A 21,506-nucleotide genomic window follows, 5' to 3' on the forward strand; every position below is an offset into this window, starting at 1 on the left:
GGGAGCGAGGGGGGGGGAGGGGGAGTGATCTAAAATGCGAGAAGAATATATAGTCCTATTTATAGGGTGTGGTAAGGGCAAAATTGTCCTAAAAACACATAAAATGGGGTAGCCACTTGGCACCTTATTTAACACAAGTGTTAAGCCGAGCTTAACACTTGTAAGTTTATTTAAAGCTATAAGCTAAAACCAAGTGCCTATGGAGGGTTTAGGAAAGGTGGATCTGGATTGTAGTAGATCCAGATTCAATCCAAATGATCCACCATATTTCAGTTTAGTTAGGTTCTAACCTTAGTTAGGTTCTATATATATATCCTAACTAACTCCATACTCTTTTCCTAAATTGCCGTATTAAGAGTTTTTAATTTAAGAATTAAGGTTTTTCAAAAGTAAATTTTGTCAAAAAATAATTTTATAAAGTTGACCAAGCATAGTCAATAGGGGCATGGACGAAATTGGTCCTCAGGTCACCGTGATCCCTGAAAACCACTGAAATTACCTTTATGCCCTTGAAACTTACCAAGCATGTTTTGAATGCATTTCAACTCCGGTTTTGATGAAATCAAAACCGTTTTTCTTGGTTTTTTTATACAAATGCAATCCTATGTTCAAAAAATCATAACGTAGAATTTTAAAATTATGATTTTACCCTTAGTGTTGTCGGGCATGCTTTGAGTTCGTATGAACTCCGATTTTGACAAAATAACTTTTGTTTTTTTTGAACTTTTGATGTGGATGCTATTGTCGAATAACATAAATTATAATTTTGCCATTACTCAAGAATATGAAAATTAATAATTTAGTAGTTCATTCAATACTCAAGATTTCCCCTAAAATTTTCTAGATAAAAATAAATGTTATCATATATCCGAGATTCAATGATCCAATAACTTTAGTAAATACCGAAATAATATTGATAAATAATTTAATAATAACAGTTAATCATAATTAATGTTATTAATTATGCTAAAATAGTTTATTTACAATCTTGAAAAAATATGCTGACATTACACTTAGAATCGACGATGGATGACATTGCACATGTGGCTGCACCTGATTTGCCCTCCATCTTCTGTAGGACCCCACAGCTGTCAGGCTGTAACCTCAGAGATGGAGGGCAGTCAGGCGCAGTGGCACACTCAGAGTGTGCAATGTGATGGACACGTCCACCGGCCCTCCACCAATGGGCACATGGGCTATAGGCTAGTGCCACTGCAGCGACCTGTGTGACAGCTATCCAGATTTGCATTTCTCCAGATGGGTGTCGTGTCCATCTCAAGAATTGTTGAGATGGTGAGCAGTAAGGGGAACTTCATGCTAAGGGTGCAGCACCGCTGCATAAAAAATGACCTCTAAGTGCAACCTTAGGCTCTGTTTGGGAACCGGGTCGGTGTTGAGAGGGAAGTTGTTGAAACCTATGTTTTACAACATCATCAATCACCCCTCCAATCTCGCTTCCCCATCCCAAAAATGGGATACCAAGCTGCAGAGACCAATCAGGATTCCATGAATCCTCATCGGCACTCTGAATGCAGGCTCCCAAACAAGTCTCATTCTATAAGTAATTTTTCCATGCAATAAAATGGAGCCTAAAGAAAGCAGCAATTCTAAGCCATAAGCCAACTCCCAAGTCTCTCACCCCACCCAAGTGGAACAGTCACAAATCTCATTCTTGGGAAAATCTTAGCAAGGGAAACTGTCGCAATAGTTTCGACATTTTTGTTTTCTCAGAAAAATCTTTGGAAAATATGGCCATACATGAAAATATAAAAAAGATGAAAAAGATGTGGGAAAGTATGTATAAGACGTGAATTGATATAAAAATACCACAAAATTTACTTTTATCACGTCAATATCGGGACAAAAACTGATATTTTCAAAATAGGTGATTTTTAAAATATTGGATTTTTTAGAATATACCAGGCTTTGAAAATATCATGATGAAATCACTGATATGTTCAAAGTACGGTGATACTTGTGACATAGGCAGAAAATACACTGAAAGAAAGAATAGCCTGTATGGAAGTGAAAAAGGAATCAGATCATGTTGCAGACAAAAGATTGGAGATGTCAAAAGTGATAGATTGCATGGAGAAAAAAAGAAAGAACTAATTAAAAATAATAATAATAATAAATATCACAATAAGAATCAAGAAGCATATCTTTCACAGTAACGTGTGTGGTGGTGCTCTGTCATGATCTTGCAACTAAGGCAGCCGAGCTCAGCTAACACCACCAACTCCTTTCAACATAAAAATCAAGACGTACAGATGATCCAGTTGGTGTCGATTTTGTTAGTACTTGTGAATGATTCAATGAAACAGGTGACTCCAAATGACTCAGGATGTTCGATATGAAAGTTTTCAAGCCACCTCACCATCATCTTAAATACCGTGAACTCTTAAGCAGTTCTCAAACAGTTGCTTACTTAATCGCTCGGAGATGTGTATCTGAATTTCTTGCTACCATCGAACCCATACATGAGATGAAAAAACTTGGAGAGAGCATAGCATTAAATGGAAAATGAAAACATAGATGCAGGAAACTGTGTTGTATGTGGAACTTTCTTCAAAACATCATGTTCACAAAAAAGTCCATCTATGTTCTGAAAGGAAGGCTTAAACGCTCAGAGTCTAGGGTGGAAGACAGCCGCCCGGACACCTATGCAAACAAACCTTATGCAGAACAAGTGCAAACTAGGAGTCACTATTTGTCACTACTGTCAAAATTCAAGGAGTCACTATTTGTCACTATTACAAAAGTTGGAGAAAAGCTGTAACAAACATCAATCTGTTAACTGCCAATTAGAGACATAAATACAACAGAGAATATTACACGCATAGCTGCGAGGCAAAACATTATAGGAAAGAAAACGTTTATACCAAAGCAATAAAGCTTTTTATTTTTTTAACAAAATCTCACGTCTTCATGTTGAGCTCAACGCTGCGTTGTTTTAATAGAGCAAAAGATAGTCTTATAGATTGGAGACAAAAGAAAGGTTTGACTTCACATATACCTATTTCTTAATTTTGGTCTCCAACTAGGATTAATATAATACAATAAAAGATAAGATTCGGAACGATGAGATACGTAAGAAGGTAGGCGTTGCACCCATTGAAAATAAGATGAGAGAGAATCGTTTACGGTGGTTTGGACATATTCGGCGAAGGCCTAATGATGCTCCAGTTAGAAGGATGGAGAAATGGGAAAATATATTAGTTAAAAGAGGTCGGGGTAGGCCTAGGAAGACATGGATGGAGGTGATAGGAAAGGATATGAATGCTTTGAACCTCACCGAGGACATGGCATTGGATAGAAATGATTGGAGAAGGATTCATGTGGAAGACCCAGAATGATTTTCTTTTTTGGTTCATATCGCCGACCCCAATTGTTTTGGGATGAAGGCGTAGTTGTTGTTGTTGTTGTATATTTTCTTTTTCCCCTCAGAACAGTTAGGACACAACTATTTACATGGCTAAAGGACAATTATGCTGCTGCACATGCAACCTGATGTTCAGGAAGTTAACTATACTTACAAACACTGATTAGAGCTGATATCATCTGGCAAACTCTTAATGCTTAAATAATTGATGATGTGCATGAGATTCAGGCGGCTCAACCTGACTCAGAGTGAACAAGGTCCAAAGCTGGAGATGAACCAAACACAACAGTTTGGGACGTGAACAGACAGACATAGATGACATGTGGAAACCCTGTTTGCGACTTCCTCTTCCTCTCTACATTTGCTCACATGCCAGAAGTTTAAGCAACTGTAGTTTCCTCTATTCAATTCAGCAATGAAACTTTTAGAAGTAGATCAGCATACTTTTTAGCTCCGCTGAATGAGCAGTCTGGTGATAACAGTAGCATAAGGTTATGTTAAATTGTAATCAGCACAGCAACACTCGCTCCTAACTCCTCAAACCATATGTTGGACTCGCAGACATTTTGGATCTCCAATGCTTAATCGCTTCAAGAAGAGTGTAATTAGGAATAAGGTCTTTGTTGGGTAATGGTAAATTTGTTAATGGTGATTTATCGTTCATGCTCAGCCACCTCTCTATTGCCCTTTGCTCGTACGTGTAGCCATCAGCTGCAACACAAGGGTTTCGCATCACATCCTGCAAGAAAACTTCTCCAAATGAATCCCAAAGACAAACTTGACTTAGGATCAGGAACTTATGAATGGAGTCCATTAATTAGGTTCTGCAAACAAAGAAATATCTATGATCAACAGTATATCGGAATGCTAGTAACTCCCCCTGCCCCTCCACTCCTCAGATTGAAGTGTACAAGAAATCTTCACAAATCTTGGGAAAAACCATTAGTTACATTCCACAAAAAATATTACCTTTGAACAGCTAAAGATTGAGCATGATATCACATAAGTGAGCCACGAAATAAATAACTCACTAAACAAGAGGTGGACTGAACAGGAAAAAGCTGTCTGGAAATGGAAGCAACTGACCTTAAATATCGGGCAAACGAAATGGCTTGGAGGTGACATTTGGATTTTGGGCATTGAAATGCGTGCAAATTCTGCAGCACCTTTCAATCTCTCTAGCATTGGAAGAACATCACTCTTTAAATCTGGCCTATCACAGCGCCTTAACTCCACACAGCTCAAACCCAAACTTGCCAGTTTGTGTGTTTCTTCAACAGGCCATTTACCAGCTGTGTCATCCAAAATGCCTTCCAATCTATTTCCCAGCAATGCTATTTCTACCAAGTGGGCAAGACCCATTGGAGGTTTAGCAGTCAGTAATTGCAGGATGACCATGCCAAGTGCATATAGATCTGATTTTGGTGACACTAAACAAGTCCTCTGATACTCGGGATCAATGTAACATAACGTGCCAACAAGATCTGTGTTCTTGTATACTGTAGACACAGTAGCAAGATCGTCAGGAAGCAGTGTAGATAGGCCAACATCACCAATCTTGCTCACAAAATTATGGTCAAGCAAGATGTTTGCAGGTTTCAGATCACGATGAACAATTGGTTTTGGCTTCGAGTTATGCAGAAAAAGCAGAGCTGAAGCTACCTCCCAAGCTATTCGGAAGCGATCAAACCAAGGAAGTGGTGGGGTATTGTTTTTTCTGAATAACCTGTCATCCAAGCTGCCATTTTCCATGAACTCATAAACCAAGCAACCATGATCAGGGCATGCACCAAGAAGAAGTAGCAGATGGGGATGCCGAATTCTGCTCAACACTTCAAGCTGCAAATCAAGAAGCCAAAATCACCCATCGAGTTGCATGAACATGATGTCATCTATAAATAAAATTCTAAAAGATGTTACTGCTTAAACTTGTGCTCATGATAATACAGTGATTTATCATGACATACCCTCACTGTTTTCTGTACAAATTTTATAACTTTTGATTTTCCAAGAGAAAAGGCATATGTAAGAAACAATGAATCATAAATAGTATGTGATTTATACCAAAGCCACAATCATGTAATTGAATATCATTAATACTGAAAGCTATGTGATTTGACTTGGAATTATGTTGACTGGAGTGGACCTGTCCTGAGTACCCAACAGGAACTGATGTGGACTCTTCCATACATCCGCAAATTCAACCATTAAGCCTGATAGCATGAACTAATGCTGTTTCTAGTTACTTGTTACTCAGACTTAATTAACAACATAAGACCAATTCATATCATAACCCTGCATAAAGATGTATGCAAGCCAACCAAGTCGAGTTTTTGAATGTTCAACAGTTCAAGCTCAGGTTTTGTGGCCTATATGGCCTGCTCAAGCTCAATATCTCAAGTTCTATTGGTCAAACTTGGTCCATTCAAGCTCCAGATGAGCCTAAGCTCTGCCTAATCTGGCATTAATAGGCTTATTTAAAAAAAAAATTGTTTTTGTTAAATAGTATTAGGATATATGCACCAAGAGTTCAATTTGTGACCTTCAGACCCCAAATCAGTTTATTTCCCCAACTGTGAAAAAACATATTTTTGTGAAAACTTTGATGAATATATGCATCTGTAATAGCACTGAGTTGAGCTCATGCCAAGCTGAGCACCAGGTGGGCCCAGCTCCTCTTGCTTATAGATCTGAGTTCAAAAAGAGGCTCAATCTCCTGTTGTCAAGCTTGTTCTTTGAGCTAAAACAAGCATTTAGTGATTGAGACAGCCGCTCACTAGCATGTTTTCTTTACTTCCACTCTATCCATGTATATCTCCCCATGACACATACTTTTTCAAAATGTTTAGTACCTCTCGATGGAATTGCTTGGTCTTGTATTCTTCATTTGATTGAAGGACCTTAACAGCTGCTGTGGTATGATGAAAATTGCACTTATAGACGGTTCCATATGCACCCCCTCCAATTCGGAGTGAATCAGAGAATGACAAGGTAGCAGATACTATCTCTTCCCATGAAAACTTCTTGTACTGCTGATCCAATCTCTCCAATGCAGTTTCTATGTTATGCTTCTCCTTCAGTTCATTTTCAGCCCTAATCTCAGCATTTATTCTCTGTATATGTTCATTTTCTGCACACTGCTTTGCAATTTTGGCTTCTCTTTCAGCAGATTCACGCTTCTCCTTCTCACATTGTGCAAGTTCTCTTGCAATTTCTTCCTTAAAGCTTATCTCTTCAAGCTTGTTTGTTTCCTTCATCTTGAGAGTGCTAAGCTCAGTCACCTAATTGAATGAAAAGATATTGACCAGTTATCAGTGAAATTAGGAGGAAATTTTATCCTTTATATATTGCATGTTGCTTGTCATTGGCTTCATTACATTAACTTCGTATGAGATGAGAATTGGAATCACAAAGTCATATATTGATCAGTACTTGACGACTTTGTTACCTTCCGAGAAGCATCGGCTGTCTCCTCTTGAGCCATAATGAACATATTCTGGACATGCCTAAGCTCAATTCTCAGCTTCTCTAACTCAAGATCAAGATCCCACTGCCAAATCGTGCAACATAAGTACATACAAGGTACATTAGGGATAGGTAAAACTAAATCACAAACAGCTGGTCATGGAATTGAATTCTAACCAAATTGAAAGAATTTTTTTCATCTCTCAAACCACAAACTAATTGCATAATACATGCAGGACACTGTCTTACATGTCCCATGGAGAAGTTATATGCTTGATTATCTGATGTAGAAGCCTGATCAGAAATCCAGGACTGAGTCTCAGTCTGAAAGCTTCTATCACTTGCTGGAATGGCACTATGACAATTTGTTTCTGCATATTCAGGACTGAGAGAGACAAGATCCTCAGTGTTGGGAAGAGATGAACTTATAGAATGCTTGATGTCAACTGAACAGGGCCTTCTGTTAATAATGACTTGGTTTACAGTTGAAAGAGCCTGATATTGCTGATCCAAAAGAGATGGAGAATATAACTGTTCATCAGACAAGCCCGCACCAGTCCATTCTGAAATTATAACATCAATAGGAATTAAAGATGTTTTAAGTCACATGAGAATTATCACCCTTAACTACTGCTAGAATTATGCACTTGGAATTGGCATCCTTAACTACTGCTAGAATTATGAACCTAGTGTGGCTGGAAGTGCCTCAATTGTTTTGGGATGAAGGCGTAGTTGTTGTTGTTGTGGCTGGAAGTGGATTGGATTTACTCTACCAGATCTCATTTGATCCAGAGTCAGATCACCCATGTTTACCAGATGATCTGACCTTTGGGTAGAAAGTGTGTGAGTCCTACTTTGAAATCAAACACAGCTTATGCATTTCTAACCTAAAAGCTAGAGATTTTACCCAATAATATTAGTTTTCATTCATATATAGTTAGATCTGATCTGTACAAGGATCCAGTTATGATTGACTTGTTATTACCTAGAATAGAAGAAGGAATTTTTAACATCAGACCTGAAAACACATGGTTGTATGGAGCCATGTGTGTACCTGTTCTGCAGGGAGAGGATATTATTGTACTTCTATTGTATTCTTTTATTGCTTGGATCATCTGCAATTTTGTTTTTGTTTTAGAGGTATTTTTCCATGATCTCTTGTATTAGGTGCAGGCTGATTCCATTTGAAAGTGGAATGCATGAATCTCTATTCTATTCATTCTTCTTCTGCATGATAGAGTGCCCCGAGTCCAACCATAGTGGCATTAAAAGAACGTGTGACCTCACCTGGGACTCGGGTGACTTGGTGTAAATTGGCCTGAGACCAAGTTGATGGCCACAGGAGCAACCTGTCAGACTTGGGTGACTGAAATGCATCAGTAGGATCAGTCTCGTAAGTCAGTACCAGGAAACTTCAAGGCAAAATGGAACCAGAACTGGTTACAACAGTCAAGCCAACAGAATTGGTTGTCAACTATTTCATGAAGATTTCAGTACCTGTCATTCTGCTGGAACCAAAAGTTGAGACGCTGTTAAAGGAAACCGTTTCAGCACTCCTTGCACCAATATATCTCTTGTTCTCCTCTAAACTGGCTGGCTGGATGGACGATAATTTTCCTTTTGAAATGATAAAGACAGTGCAGAAGTTTGGAACACAGCCTGAGATTCTTTTGGATAGAACACAGCCTTTGAATTTCCTACACATGCAACTTTTCATTAATCAAAAGCTAGCATAAATACAATCAAGGAGTACAAGATTTGATTGATTTAAAAACAAGCAAACAAAAAATACATTGTGTACAGTGATCACATTCTGCCATTGTTAGTGCTTAGATGGTGGAAGCTAAACTACCAGGTACTAGAATGAGTTGTTCAAATGTCTTTCCTGTTGTCATAGAGCAGAAATTTTTCTAAAATATTTAGTCAAAATGACAAAGCATGAGGGGAAAATTTGTGCAACTTGTAAGATAATAATTTGCGGAAAGAATCAATAATTGATATAACTGGAAATAGCTGACAACGAATTGAAGTTATGACAATTAACACAAATTAAATCAAGACAAAATCAAATGTCTAAGTTACTATAGCTTGAGGTGCAAAGCATACTCAATATAGATTAAATCATGGAATACAAGACCTAAGCCTCACAAACCCTGAGGGAAATTTCACTGAGAATTAAACTATTACTCTATCCAGTCAGTGTCCCATTTCTGAATGAAACAAACATGAGGTCATCACATTTCTATAACCAAAATTAGAAAAAATACCCCTTTATATACAACTGAGTCGTAAAAAAAGAAGGTTAAGAACTAAGATGCCCTTGCTAACCATAATGCAGAACTGCAAAAGTCACCAAACACCTTATACACATTATACATACATAATCTTACAAAGGATGTTGCAATAGGTATAAAGTATTAGTCTCATCATCGCTACTATTCAGTGGGTCACTTAATTTTAACTAACACTAGTGTTGACCTGGGAAATATTTACCCATTATTGAACGTGAAATCATTATGCTATGGAGGTCCCATTAAATACGTTGTGCCTTCCTCCATCCTTATCTATTCTTCTCCCATTGATAAAAATTGACAAACTTGGTTAATTGTCATTATGGCAGGTTTTTTGACTCTTCAATACTAATAACTACCCAGTAACTTCAAAAGGTTTAAAGCATGGTTGCCAGTTGAGGAAGCGGGAGCGGGAAGCGATACGGGAAGCGGGAGCGGGAAGCGAGGCACTTTCAAAATTTTAGGAAGCGGGGAAGCGTGGGACCACTTAGGAGCGATTCGGGAAGTGTCTCGGAAGCGACCTAGGAAGCGTCTCGGAAGCGACCTAGGAAGCGTCTCGGAAGCGAGGGGGAAGCGAAAAAAATAAAAATAAAAAATAAAAAATACAAAAAAATTGAAAAAAACAGGGGAAGCGAGGGGGAAGCGTGGGGGAAGCGAGGGGGAAGCGTGATGGGAAGCGCGCTTCCCATTAAAGGGAAGCGCGTCCCCCATTAAAGGGAAACACGTCCCCCATTAAAGGGAAACGCGCTTCCCAAAAAAGGGGGACGCTTCCCCCCACGCTTCGGAAGCGCGACGTTTCGCGCTTCCGAAGCGCGCTTCGGGGAAGCGCGCTTCCCCTTTTAGCTAGGCGCTTCCGGTAACTCTGGTTTAAAGTGTCTTCCCAATGATTCATGGCCAAGGACATGCTTGCCTTCATATTGATCTATTTGACAATAGCAATGAAGCAGAAGATTAATAGAAAAACTTGGCAGATTATTGAAAGATTTTGTCCACCGGTGTTCGGTTGATGCCAAGGAGAGAGAGGATACCTGTGAGAAGGAGAGAGGCGGCAGCAACAAATGGTACGATCCTCAACACAAGGATCGTGCCCTATATGTTATATTTATATTGAAATTAGATTGGGTCTGGATATTACATTATGTTACATCAGATACAGACCCAATACAAACAATACAATGACTTTTGGATGAATACATGAATTTCGGGTCTAGACCCAAACCCGTAATGGGCACTGCGGTCCAATCAGTCTTAATAATTATGTCATTTCCAAATATAATTGCCTCTTCAGTTCTAGTTTTGGCATATTTGTAGGGATTCTCAATTTTATTGTCTACTGACAACTATAATCTTGATAGAAATCAGTGTGTCCTTCTGTGGTGGTCTAGCTATTCACTCTGCTTGACCAAGACTAAAACTGGCTGACAACCAGTTTGATAAAATATGTTTTGACGTCATCGGATCTGGATCGGATCCAAATCCGTGCATCTTATCCTTATTAGACATGTTTCTTTATATAATGGCATTTTAGTTATTTTCATGTATTTTAAACCTATTGTATTATTTGTTTCATAATAAAGGATTAGGGTATGCCATCTCAAGAAGTGGCTGCCATTTTTTAGCATCTCTCTCTCTCTCTCTCTCTCTCTCTCTCTCTCTCTCTCTCTCTCTCTCTCTCTCTCTCTCCTTTAGCTGAATGCTAACTGTAGCGATTTCTTACATGGTATCAGAGCGAGACTTCAGTTTTGTTCCAAAAGGTATGCCCTTTTATATCGAATATTATTTTCTTCCGGTCAAAATCCTCTCTTCTCTTATTTTCTCTTCTAATCTATCTTCTTTCTCCTCTTTCTCTCTACTGTCAGGTTTTCTTTACTGATAGCAGATTATTCCTTGTTTTATTCATCCAATATTGCGTTTTTATATTTGACGTCAATCCTAAAAAAAAAAGGTGTATTTGACGTTAAAATAGAGGTTGTTTGCTATCGAATATCCCAATCTAAACTCTAGTTCCAATATTCCTAACATAAAAAAGGAAAAGTTTTGGTTCTTGTTATTTTTCCATATTTCATTTTTCTGGAATCTTGTTTTATTTTTTATATTTCTTTTCGGTTCCGATATTTCTCTCCATTGCTTCATATATTTTCAATCAGCATATGCATATTAGCAGCATTATATTGAGTTTCGTTGGTCTGTTGCAGGAATCGGTCTGAGTCCGGAATAGTGCCCTATTTAAAAAAAAAGGGCATTTTATATTATATCATGCATCTTACCTAATCCTTTTGTTGTGTTGTTGCATATTTGCTCTTGACCGAAATCTATTCTCTTCTTTCCTTTGCTTTCTTCTTTTATCCTTTCATCTATTTTAAATGGATTCCTCTTCCTATGTTGGCCTCTCTTTAAACTTTTTGAGTCAGCTTGTCTCTGAAAAACTTAATCACTCAAATTTTCTGACCTGGAAGAGACAAATTATTCCTTTCATAAGGAGCCAAAATTTGTTTGGCCATCTGGATGGATCAATTCCAATTCCACCACAGTTCATTCCACAGGAATCAAAGGATGATAAAGGAGATGCTCTGATTACCTATGTTTCAAATCCCGACAACATAGATGAAGTGCGATCAGGCATTGGTTGCATATATTACTTACACCCTGTCTCAGGAAGTATTGATTTCAATTCCAGATGATTGTACTGCTAGTCAGTTATGGAATAATCTTACGCAAACCTATTCTCAGATTTCAGAGGCAAGAGTTTTATTTCTAAAAAGGGAGTTTTAGACTCTTAAAAAAGGTTCTATGTCAATCATGGAATTTTTAAACAAAGTGAAATCAGTTACAGATCAGCTTGCTATTGTTGGAAGTGTTGTCTCTGACAAGAAGAAAGTACAACAAACTCTCAATGGACTGGGTCCAGAATATCATGTTTATCAGTTTTACCTGTGCTCCGTAGCTTCGAGGATCTTCAAGCTAAACTTCTTTAATATGAAATGAGCATAAAACACTTGACACAAGGCAGTGAACATGCAGATTCTCATAATGTCTTGGCATCGAATATATCTCACAGTTTTGGGTGTAGAGGTAACAATTTTCAAAGTGGCAGAGGTCGAGGTCGTTTTGGACAAGGAGGCTGTGGTATTCTTCCTACTCCGAGTACATCAGGATTTTTCAATGCAGGGAATTAGAAAAGAGTGCTTACATGTTTTCAGTGTAATAAAAAAGAACATGTGAAAGTTGACCGTTGATTTAACCCTCAAAACAAAGGAAAGAATAATAAATTAGGAAACAAAAGAGAAGTTGATGGACAAAGATCTTCTGGATATATGCAACAACTTTTGTTGGCGGCTTTATCTCAGATGAGTATTAAGCAAAATGATCAAGGTGAATGGTATGTAGATTCTGGAGCGGCAACTCATGTCACAGGAAATGTTGGTAAGCTCTCGAATTTATCCTCTCATTTCGAAAGTGGTAGTATAGTTATTGGAGATGGAACACATCATCACATTTCTCATGTTGAAAGTGCACAAATTCCTTTGCCTAGTACCTCTCTTAATCTGTCTAATGTTTTTTTTGCTTCTAATATTAAAAAGAATATTGTTTATGTATCTAAACTTGTTGATACAAATTCTTCTGTCGAATTTACTCTATCTTTTGTGTATGTTAAGGATTTTCAAACGAATGAGACATTCGCTGAAGGGGAGTGACGAGGAAGCATGTATATCTTCAAGGAGGATCCAACTTATCATTCTTCTTCTACCTTGAAGTCCTCTCTTTTGAAGCCGACATCTCAGAGTCTCAAGTCTTGTCGTAGAGATGTTTTTAGTCTTTCTCAATGTAATAAGCCAAATTTATGACACAGTCGGTTGGGTCATTGTAGTCATGGTTTCATTAAGAAATTTGTGTCAAAAAATTTGATTCCAGAATCCTTTTTACATTCTGTCCTAGATGTTAAAAAATATTCAAGCTGTCAGTTATGTAAGAGGCATGTTCTTCCTTTTAATCTGATTAATGAAAGAGCCTCAAAAGCCTTTAAAATTGTGTATTCTGATGTATGGGGGCCAACTCCTATATGTTTTTCATTTGGAAGTCAATATTATGTTTTATTCATTGACAGTTATTCTCGTTTCACCTCGATATATTTCATGAAACACAAGTCCGAAGTTTTTAGATTGTTTCAAGACTTTTATGCCCTTGTTAAGAATTTTTTTTCTTCCAATGTTGTGTATTTCTAATGTGATGGTGGAGGTGAATATTCTTCAAATGACTTTCTTGATTTTCTTTGAAATAATGAGATAAGTAAGCGTGTGTCATGTCCACACACTCCTCAACAGAATAGAGTGTCTGAAAGGAAACATCGACATATCGTTGAAAGTGCGATGAGTATGCTTCATGATAGTAACATTTCTATTAATCTTTGGATAGAAGCCTTTCATACTGCAATACATGTGATTAACCGTCTGCCCATGGGAATTTTAGAAGACAAGTCCCCATATTTTACCCTTCTTGGAAAGCATCTTGATCATAATAACTTGTGTTTTTTTTTTTGTGTTTGTTATATTCATATGACAAATCTTTGAGGAATAAATTTCAGGATAAAGCTGTGAAGTGCAAGTTTGTTGGATATGCGGATGATTATAAGAGATATAGATGTTATAATCTGGTAACCAAGTGTATCAAGATTTCTAGAAATGTTGTTTTTGATGAACAAAATTTTGAGAGCATGTCGTTAGTTCAAGAGCAGAACTCATCTCGAAATGTTAAAGTTTATGATCCCTGGTTAAGTGCTGAATTGTTTGAGAGTGAAAAGAGATCTTGTCAGCCATTTTGTGAAAAAATGAATTCAAATGAACAATATCTCGAACCTTCATATCCTTCTGAAAATGAAATGCCTAGAGAATTTCAGAGATTTGCTGGACAAGTTTATGTCAGAAGGGCAAGAGATAATGTCACGAACAATGTTGAGCAGGATATGAGTCAACCTTCTTTGAGAAGATTGAAAATGATATGTTATCCTATTCAAAGATGAGTCAGCTATAATAATTTTTCCATGGATTTTCAGTTATTCATGTCTTAAGTAGAGAAGCATGATGAACCTCTTAACTTTCATCAAGTCATTAAATCGCATAAATGGATAGACACTATGAATGAGGAAATAAAAGCTCTTCATGAATGTCAAACCTGGGAAATTGTTTCTAGACCTGAGAAGAAAAATGTTGTTGGGTGCAAATGGGTTTATAAGATTAAGTATAAACCTGATGAATGCATTGAAAGATATAAAGCAAGACTTGTGGCATGCGGTTTTACACAAGAATATGGACAAGACTATGATGAAACTTTTAGTCATGTTGTTAAGATGGGGAACAATACGGGTTGTTATATCTCTGGCTATTGATTATGGTTGGCAGTTAAGCCAACTTGATGTTAAAAATGCCTTCTTACATACAGATTTGAAGAAGAAAGTTTTCATGGAGCAACCTCCTGGATATGCTGAAGGAGAACCCAAGGATTATGTCTGTAAACTGAAAAGAGCTCTTTATGGATTGAAGGAAGCCTCTCGTTCTGAGTTTGAGAGTTTTTCTCTCAAAATTCAAAACTATGGTTTTCGCATATGCTCTCTTGATCATTCTCTCTTTATTTTCAAGGATAAGGATGTCACTACTTTATTACTTACATATGTAGGTGACATAATTCTTACAAGTAGTTCTAACAGTCATATAGAGATTGTGAAAGAATTATTGATGCAAATTTTCAAGATGAAACATCTTGGTGATTTAAGGTATTTTCTCAGGGTTGAGGTGGATAGAAGAGATGATGTTTTAACTCTTAATCAACATAAATATACTCTTGATCTTTTGAGCAAGGCAGGCATGTCTTATTGTAAGCCTCTAAGCACACCTTGTATTTTGCATCAAAAATTAAGTTCTAATGATGGAGACTTATATCATGATCCGACCAAATATCGGAGTATCGTTGGTATGCTTTAGTATCTCACTTTTACCAGGCTTGACATCGTATATTTTGTTAATCAAGTTTCTCAATTCATGCATGGACCAAGAACTGATCATGTTAAAGCCGTGAAAAAAAAATTAAGATTTTTGAAAAGAACTATTGGTGACGGTCTTCTTTATCAAATAAATTGGATTGACAATAAGGAACATGAGATTATCACTTATACTGATGCGGATTGGGCTGGGGATCCGGATGAAAGGCGATTTGTTTCTGGATATTGTATATTTATTGGAAAAAACTTGGTGTCATGGAGTAGCAGAAAACAAAGAGCCATTGTCAGGTCTATTACTGATGTTGAATATAGGTCTATGACAGCTGAAGCTACATGGGTCAGACATCTTCTTGCAGATCTTGAAGAAGAAATCTCACAATCATTTTTGTTGTGTGACAATGAGAGTGCTATTAACATTACTTATAATCCTATACAACATGGTCGCACAAAGCATATTGAGATAGATTAACATTTCATCAGACAGAACGATAAAGACAAAGAGATTGAGTCTCGACACATTCGTACAGAAAGCCAAGTTGCAGATTTGTTCACCAAAGGCCTAACAAAGCATCAATTTTGGTTCTTAAAGAACAAGTTGTCACAACTTGAGGGAGGGTGATTAAATATGTTTTGACGTCATCGGATCCAGATCTGTGTGTCTTATCCTTATTAGACATGTTTCTTTATGTAATGGTATTTTAGTTATTTTCATGTATTTTAAACCTATTGTATTATTTGTTTCATAATAAAGGATTAGGGTATGCCATCTCAAGAAGTGGCTGTCGTTTTTTAGCATCTCTCTCTCTCTCTCTCTTCTTCCTCCTCCTCCTTCAGCTGAATGCTAACTGTGGCAATTTCTTACACAATTCTCATACAGCTGGTTCTCGTTATCTAAATATTTATTTAAACCAAAAAACGAGTTTTCATATTTTTCCTAGTAAATTTTCAAAATTAAAGTATCAAGAAAGTTGTTCAATGTCACGTCTTATAATACAACCAGTTCTAAGATTACTTTATTGACTTAAAAGCATAGTCACAGATATTGGTGATATATTCAAAATATCGTGATATTATAGGTAAAGTAACGCGATATTTTAAAAACATCGTCAGTTTGATAATATTGCCATATTATCAATTATTGTTACTGTTTTTATTTATTTTCTACATATTAAATGTGTTTTTCTTCTTTATTTTGTATTTTTTACTTATTTCTTTTATTATATGCATTTTATTATCGAAACATGGTATTTTCTTACTTATTTTTGTTATTTTTATATATTTTATTTTTTTAATCCCCAAGATTTTTCTGAGTTTTTTCTAAGATTTATCACCAAACCTATAATATTGTGAGAAATAGCCTCGCCAAGATATAGCTGATATTGATATTTGTGACTATGCTTAAAAGTACCTAACAAGTCAAATCATACGGTATTTTCACTTTTTCTAATGATTTTTTTAGTAATCCAACTGATCAAATCTTTACACCAAATATCATACTGTACATCCAATATAAAAGATAAATGTCAGATCAACTAGTGTACAATAACTTTTTATCAAACATAAATTGAAACACTGGTGAACTCTTCATAGAAGAAAACAAACCATACAAAGAACCAAAAAGGAGAGAAGGAGAGAGAGACATAACTCCAAGAACATGCTCATGTCAGCAGCTAATCTTAGGCATAAGGCTATGATACTGGTTATCCTATAGTCCTTACTAAGGAAAATGAATAGAGGCCATGATATCGACCACCATATACTCTTTGGGATCCTAAGCTGTCAGACATGATAATTTCAGTAACTAATTCCACATATAGTTATAAACATCATAAATTGTCAGAGGTAGTTTTATGATGCAATATTCTTTGGCATGCCTGGCTGTCAGACATAATTTAGCAATTGCAGGTGCTGCAGAAACAAGTTAATGGTACTTTTCCATAGGACTGAGATTGATCTCAACGATAATTGTTAACATGATGGATCTTTTCATAAATGACAAAATATACAGGCAGAGTCAAAAAAATATCACCTTGAAATTATACTTCTAGATGATGATCCTATAACAAGTTTACTAATTTCGGATTTCGCAATCTCTTTCGATATTGCATCTGATATATCATCTGCTTCAAGTATAACGATCTCTGCTTCCACCTATACACACAACCACAATTTTAATGGCTTATCCTGGAAAGTTCAAGTCAATGATACAAGGGTTTTGCAGTACAGATACAATCACAACTTGGAGACCAGAACTCAATAGCCACTTTAAGATTATCTTTTGTAGACCAGAATTCAACTTGCAAAAAGAAGCAAGCAACCTTAAATTGACTTTACTGGTATGAAATGCAGTTGATTATCATGTTGGCAAAGGGAAATAAATGAAAATGGTTTTCTCAAATACACTTGGTCTAAATCTGGCTTTTTGATTGTTCAAACCAACCTGAGTCAGTCTCTAAGCCTCAAACCTAGGGAGTCACATAACCTACAAATTAAGTTGGTTTGCCAGAATCATGAATGTACTCTTGGGTCCTTAAACAACCAACTAAAGTCTAAATAAAAAGAGAAAAACAATTTTTAGAGGTAACATGAGAACAGCGTCATAAAACGCTAATTGCAGCTGAAAATCAGAGCTGTTACTTTTAGAGAGTAAAGTCAGTGAACATGTTACAATGTGAACAGGGAACAGGCCAAACTTATACCTGTCTTTGAGCACATATTTGCTTGAAAGGAAGGAGCTTTGTGTTTGTCTGCCATTCCATTTCCTTTTTATATGCAGCAACTACATCTTCTCTAACTTTTGAAATAGGAAGGGAATTCCCCACTGCATGAATAGAAACCATTCTTTGAGTATATAAAGTATAGCAAAGCATTAGCACTCTTTGTTATCAGGAAATCAGGGTGTGAATAGAATTGCAAGACTTGCAGTGGAGGTAAGAGCACAATTAGACTTGGTTTGCATATATATGCACACACATGCAGGCATGCATGCACAGACACGCACAGACACACACGAGTGCGAGTGCACACACACAAAAAGCAAAATAAGCTAATATATATTACAATATAGTGGCAGAAAATTTTTTAGGGTGAATGAGGTAGATGTGGCATGCTAACAAATGCTGCCTAAAAAATACCCTAGAAAAAGGGGATAATTCTAGCATCCAGGGAGGAAATTTCCTCTGTCCCCTCTTCCCCCTCCATTCCACAAATGATTTCATGCCAAGGACAGCTTAAAGTGTGTGGCAGAAGATGTCAAGAAAGAAAATTCTATCATCATCATAATCAAGCCTTATCCCAACTACATGAGGTCAGCTTTACGAGCTCTATTTCTCCATTCCAGTCTATCTAGGGCTAAAATTTCGGTCACTTTACAGTCTTTCATGTTACCTCTAACTGTCTCCTTCCAAGTCTTTAGTGGTCTTCCTCTTTTCCTAGCTCCTTATACTTGTACCATGTCAACCTTTCTCAAAGGAACCATGAGAGATCTCCGTGCAACATGTGCAAACCATCTTAAATGGCATTCATTAATTGCTATATACAATTGATTTATTAAATAAAAAATTATTTCTAAAAACTGATAGTGTTGAAAAGAAACTAGCAAGAACCGACCAAATTCAAGATAAAATAGGCATTCTTGGTATTTTGGCCCTTGTTAGTTTTCTTACTATTAAACAGTTATTTGATGATATTTTTATTTGTGGGAAGGACTACCAGCATGAAGCTTACGGCGTGAACATAGCGTCAACCCAGTCCAGAAGTTGATTCTCTGATTAGCAAAATGCACAAGTAAACTGATTTTATCAGGTTCAGTCAAATAGAAAGCCCCTAACCATTCTCCTGACTATTCAACCTTGGTCTGGTATCTGAGAATACAAATCTTCTTAGCTAATATTAGCATGATAAATTAGATTAAAAAGCACGAGAACAGATATTTTGAAGATTATAACAGAAACTAGACAAATTACTTACTTGGTGTTGGGATCATTGTGATTTTTGGACATACATGTAAGAGTTTGAAAAAAATTCTCCCCTCGGGGATGAACTTTTCCAGTGCCCACCCGAGCACATGCTTGCTGTTCCTGTTTCCACTGATGGCAACAGCAATAGTTAAGGATGAAGTAGGCACCGCAGGTGTGTTGTCATCTTCATTCCCATGAAATTCCATTTCCAATCTTAGAAGACACCGAGAGAGGAATATATCAGAGCGGCAATCACAGCTGCGAAGTGAACAGAACCCAGAAATCAGCATTCACCGTTCTTGCATTCTATGTGAAACCTTAGAATCACCCAAATTAAAAATGTTTAAAGCATAAAAGGCATATTGACATTTAGGTCACCATGTTCCTGAGCCACAAAACAAGTACACTGAGCAGATACGATAAATTTTGCATCAAAGGCTTGTGAAAGATTAAGAGAAGAAAAGATTATGGTACTAAAATAGATACACGAATAAAAACAGAAAATGAACAGGTGTGAAAAGAATCCATGATAATCAGCATGGCATATGGATAAACGAAATGTCAATTCAAAGGGGAGAAACGGAAGAATCATAGAAAGAAAGAGAAAATCACGCAACAAACTGAAAAAACACATCTGCTTGTGCCCATATAATATCAATTGAATTTAATAGAACATAATGATTGACAAAAATCTAACAAACGAAGCCACTCAACTTTCAAACCATGGAGCAATACATATAGAAAACTACATCCATAAAAATTGGTTCGTGCTAAGAAGACCAAAATCACCAAAAGAAGAAGGGAACTGAAAAAGAGGTAAACAGGAGGAAGATGGGCTACCACTTTGTTAAGATACTTGAGCCTCAGGCAGAATATCATAAATTCAAACCTCTGTCATTAAGTAATGTGAAATTCAAGTTTCCGTAAAACAAATCCTGCTTTCGAATTTTACAACTCTTTAAGGAAGAAACGTAGAAAAGAAACATATGAAAAAGAACCATCATATACAAACAAAAAGCCAAGCAGCACCAAAAACAAAAAGCCAGGCAGCACCTAAAACAACAATAAAACTAAAAAACAAAACATGAAGAAAAAGATGTTTTACCACTGCTATGAGCTAAGCTTCAGAATAACCCCCATAAAGCTTAGAACCTTTCACTAGAACTGGTTCACAACTCCACCACTGGAAGATGCCTTCATGCTCTATAAAACCATAATCTTTGAAAGAAGAAGAAGCAGACAACTGGGCTAAGTTTTAATCAACCCCAACCCTAAATCCCTCCAAATTCAAACCTTTGAACTACAACCCATTATATCCTTGACAAACCATACTTAATTAAAAGAAGCTCTCCCAAGGAAACCTTGGGGGAAAAAGGAAAGTAAAGGAGGATGAAGCACACTTTTTACTCCTAATTAACTAAACTTCAGGCTAAATTCTAGCAAAATTCAAAACCAATGACAACTACCAGAAATTAAAACATGCTCAAAAAACCATAACCCCAACAAATGCAAGGCCAAAAACAGAAGGGGGGAATAGGGCAATGAGAAGATGACACATACCATTTTTCTAGTCAATTCATTCAAAAATCTAAAGCCTTAAACCACAAGATTCAAACCTTGAACTGAAAAGAATTGCGGCTACCCCACAACTTACTCAAGCTTAAAAGACCATAATATCCCCATACATTAACCCCAAATCACCACAACAAGAACAATAAACAGTCCAGGGGGGTAAAAACAACCGAGTTAGTTCCCATTACCAGCTTCACTCCCAACCAAACAGCAAAGAACCCAAGTTGCAGAAGAGTTCCACATTTATACCCACCATATAATCACCAGAGATATTAATAATAGCAACCACCACCCGGTAAACTTTCACCTAAAACGTACGAGATAAGCCATGGAGGAGTTGACCCACCAACAAAGACTTATTTATTCCTTCATAAAAAACAAAAAACCCTTCTATAAATAGTGTTCTTTGCCGTCTGTTTTTGCAGTAAACTCAGACACCAACTTTCACATTCATTTTATATGAGACATGGAAAATTGCCACCAAAGTTGCCAGCTTTTAACAAAAACTACAGCCAGATATTCTTTCTTTTTTTTTTTTTAAAGTCAGCCGGATATTCTCCCATTAGAACCGTTCTCTCCGACAGTAAACTGTGTCTGATGTGTTCTTTATTCATGTCATGGAGTGTAAATTAATATATTTTTTATATTTAAAAGATGATGCAACGTTCTATTTTGATGACGCCGGCAGAGACAATACTCTCACTGGGTCAATGCTTTTTGTGTTGACTTTCTTTTATTAATTTATTTTGTTTATTTATAATATTTGTTTTTTTCCCTTATGTATCACGATTCACGAGTAAAGAAACAACTCCATGCTGCCGCTGGGGGCTTGGAGGAGATATCAT

At 36.8% G+C, this 21,506-nt stretch overlaps 1 protein-coding gene across 2 annotated transcripts; it reads right to left on the reverse strand.

Annotated features, from left to right (window-relative positions):
- Positions 1 to 3,407: 3,407 nt before the first annotated feature.
- On the reverse strand, positions 3,408 to 20,869 carry LOC149821639 (U-box domain-containing protein 35-like). 2 transcript variants are annotated; one of them, XM_089980636.1, is made up of 10 exons: positions 20,195 to 20,869; positions 19,100 to 19,347; positions 17,830 to 17,951; positions 17,160 to 17,281; positions 8,345 to 8,544; positions 7,097 to 7,410; positions 6,831 to 6,932; positions 6,235 to 6,663; positions 4,469 to 5,221; positions 3,408 to 4,121 (listed from the first exon to the last, which is right to left on the reverse strand). In XM_089980636.1, exons 2-10 carry the CDS (start codon positions 19,293 to 19,295, stop codon positions 3,912 to 3,914), a joined length of 2,448 nt encoding a protein of 815 aa, XP_089836762.1. In that variant the 5' UTR covers positions 19,296 to 19,347; positions 20,195 to 20,869; the 3' UTR covers positions 3,408 to 3,911. The 2 variants fall into 2 exon arrangements, with proteins under 2 accessions (XP_089836762.1, XP_089836761.1); XM_089980635.1 differs by lacking the exon at positions 20,195 to 20,869 and having other exon boundaries at positions 19,100 to 19,864.
- Between the last annotated feature and the right edge of the window lie 637 nt (positions 20,870 to 21,506).

This window comes from Nuphar pumila, chromosome 11, assembly GCF_984573655.1.
Source record: "Nuphar pumila chromosome 11, dmNupPumi1.hap1.1, whole genome shotgun sequence".
Classification (NCBI taxonomy): Eukaryota; Viridiplantae; Streptophyta; class Magnoliopsida; order Nymphaeales; family Nymphaeaceae; genus Nuphar; species Nuphar pumila.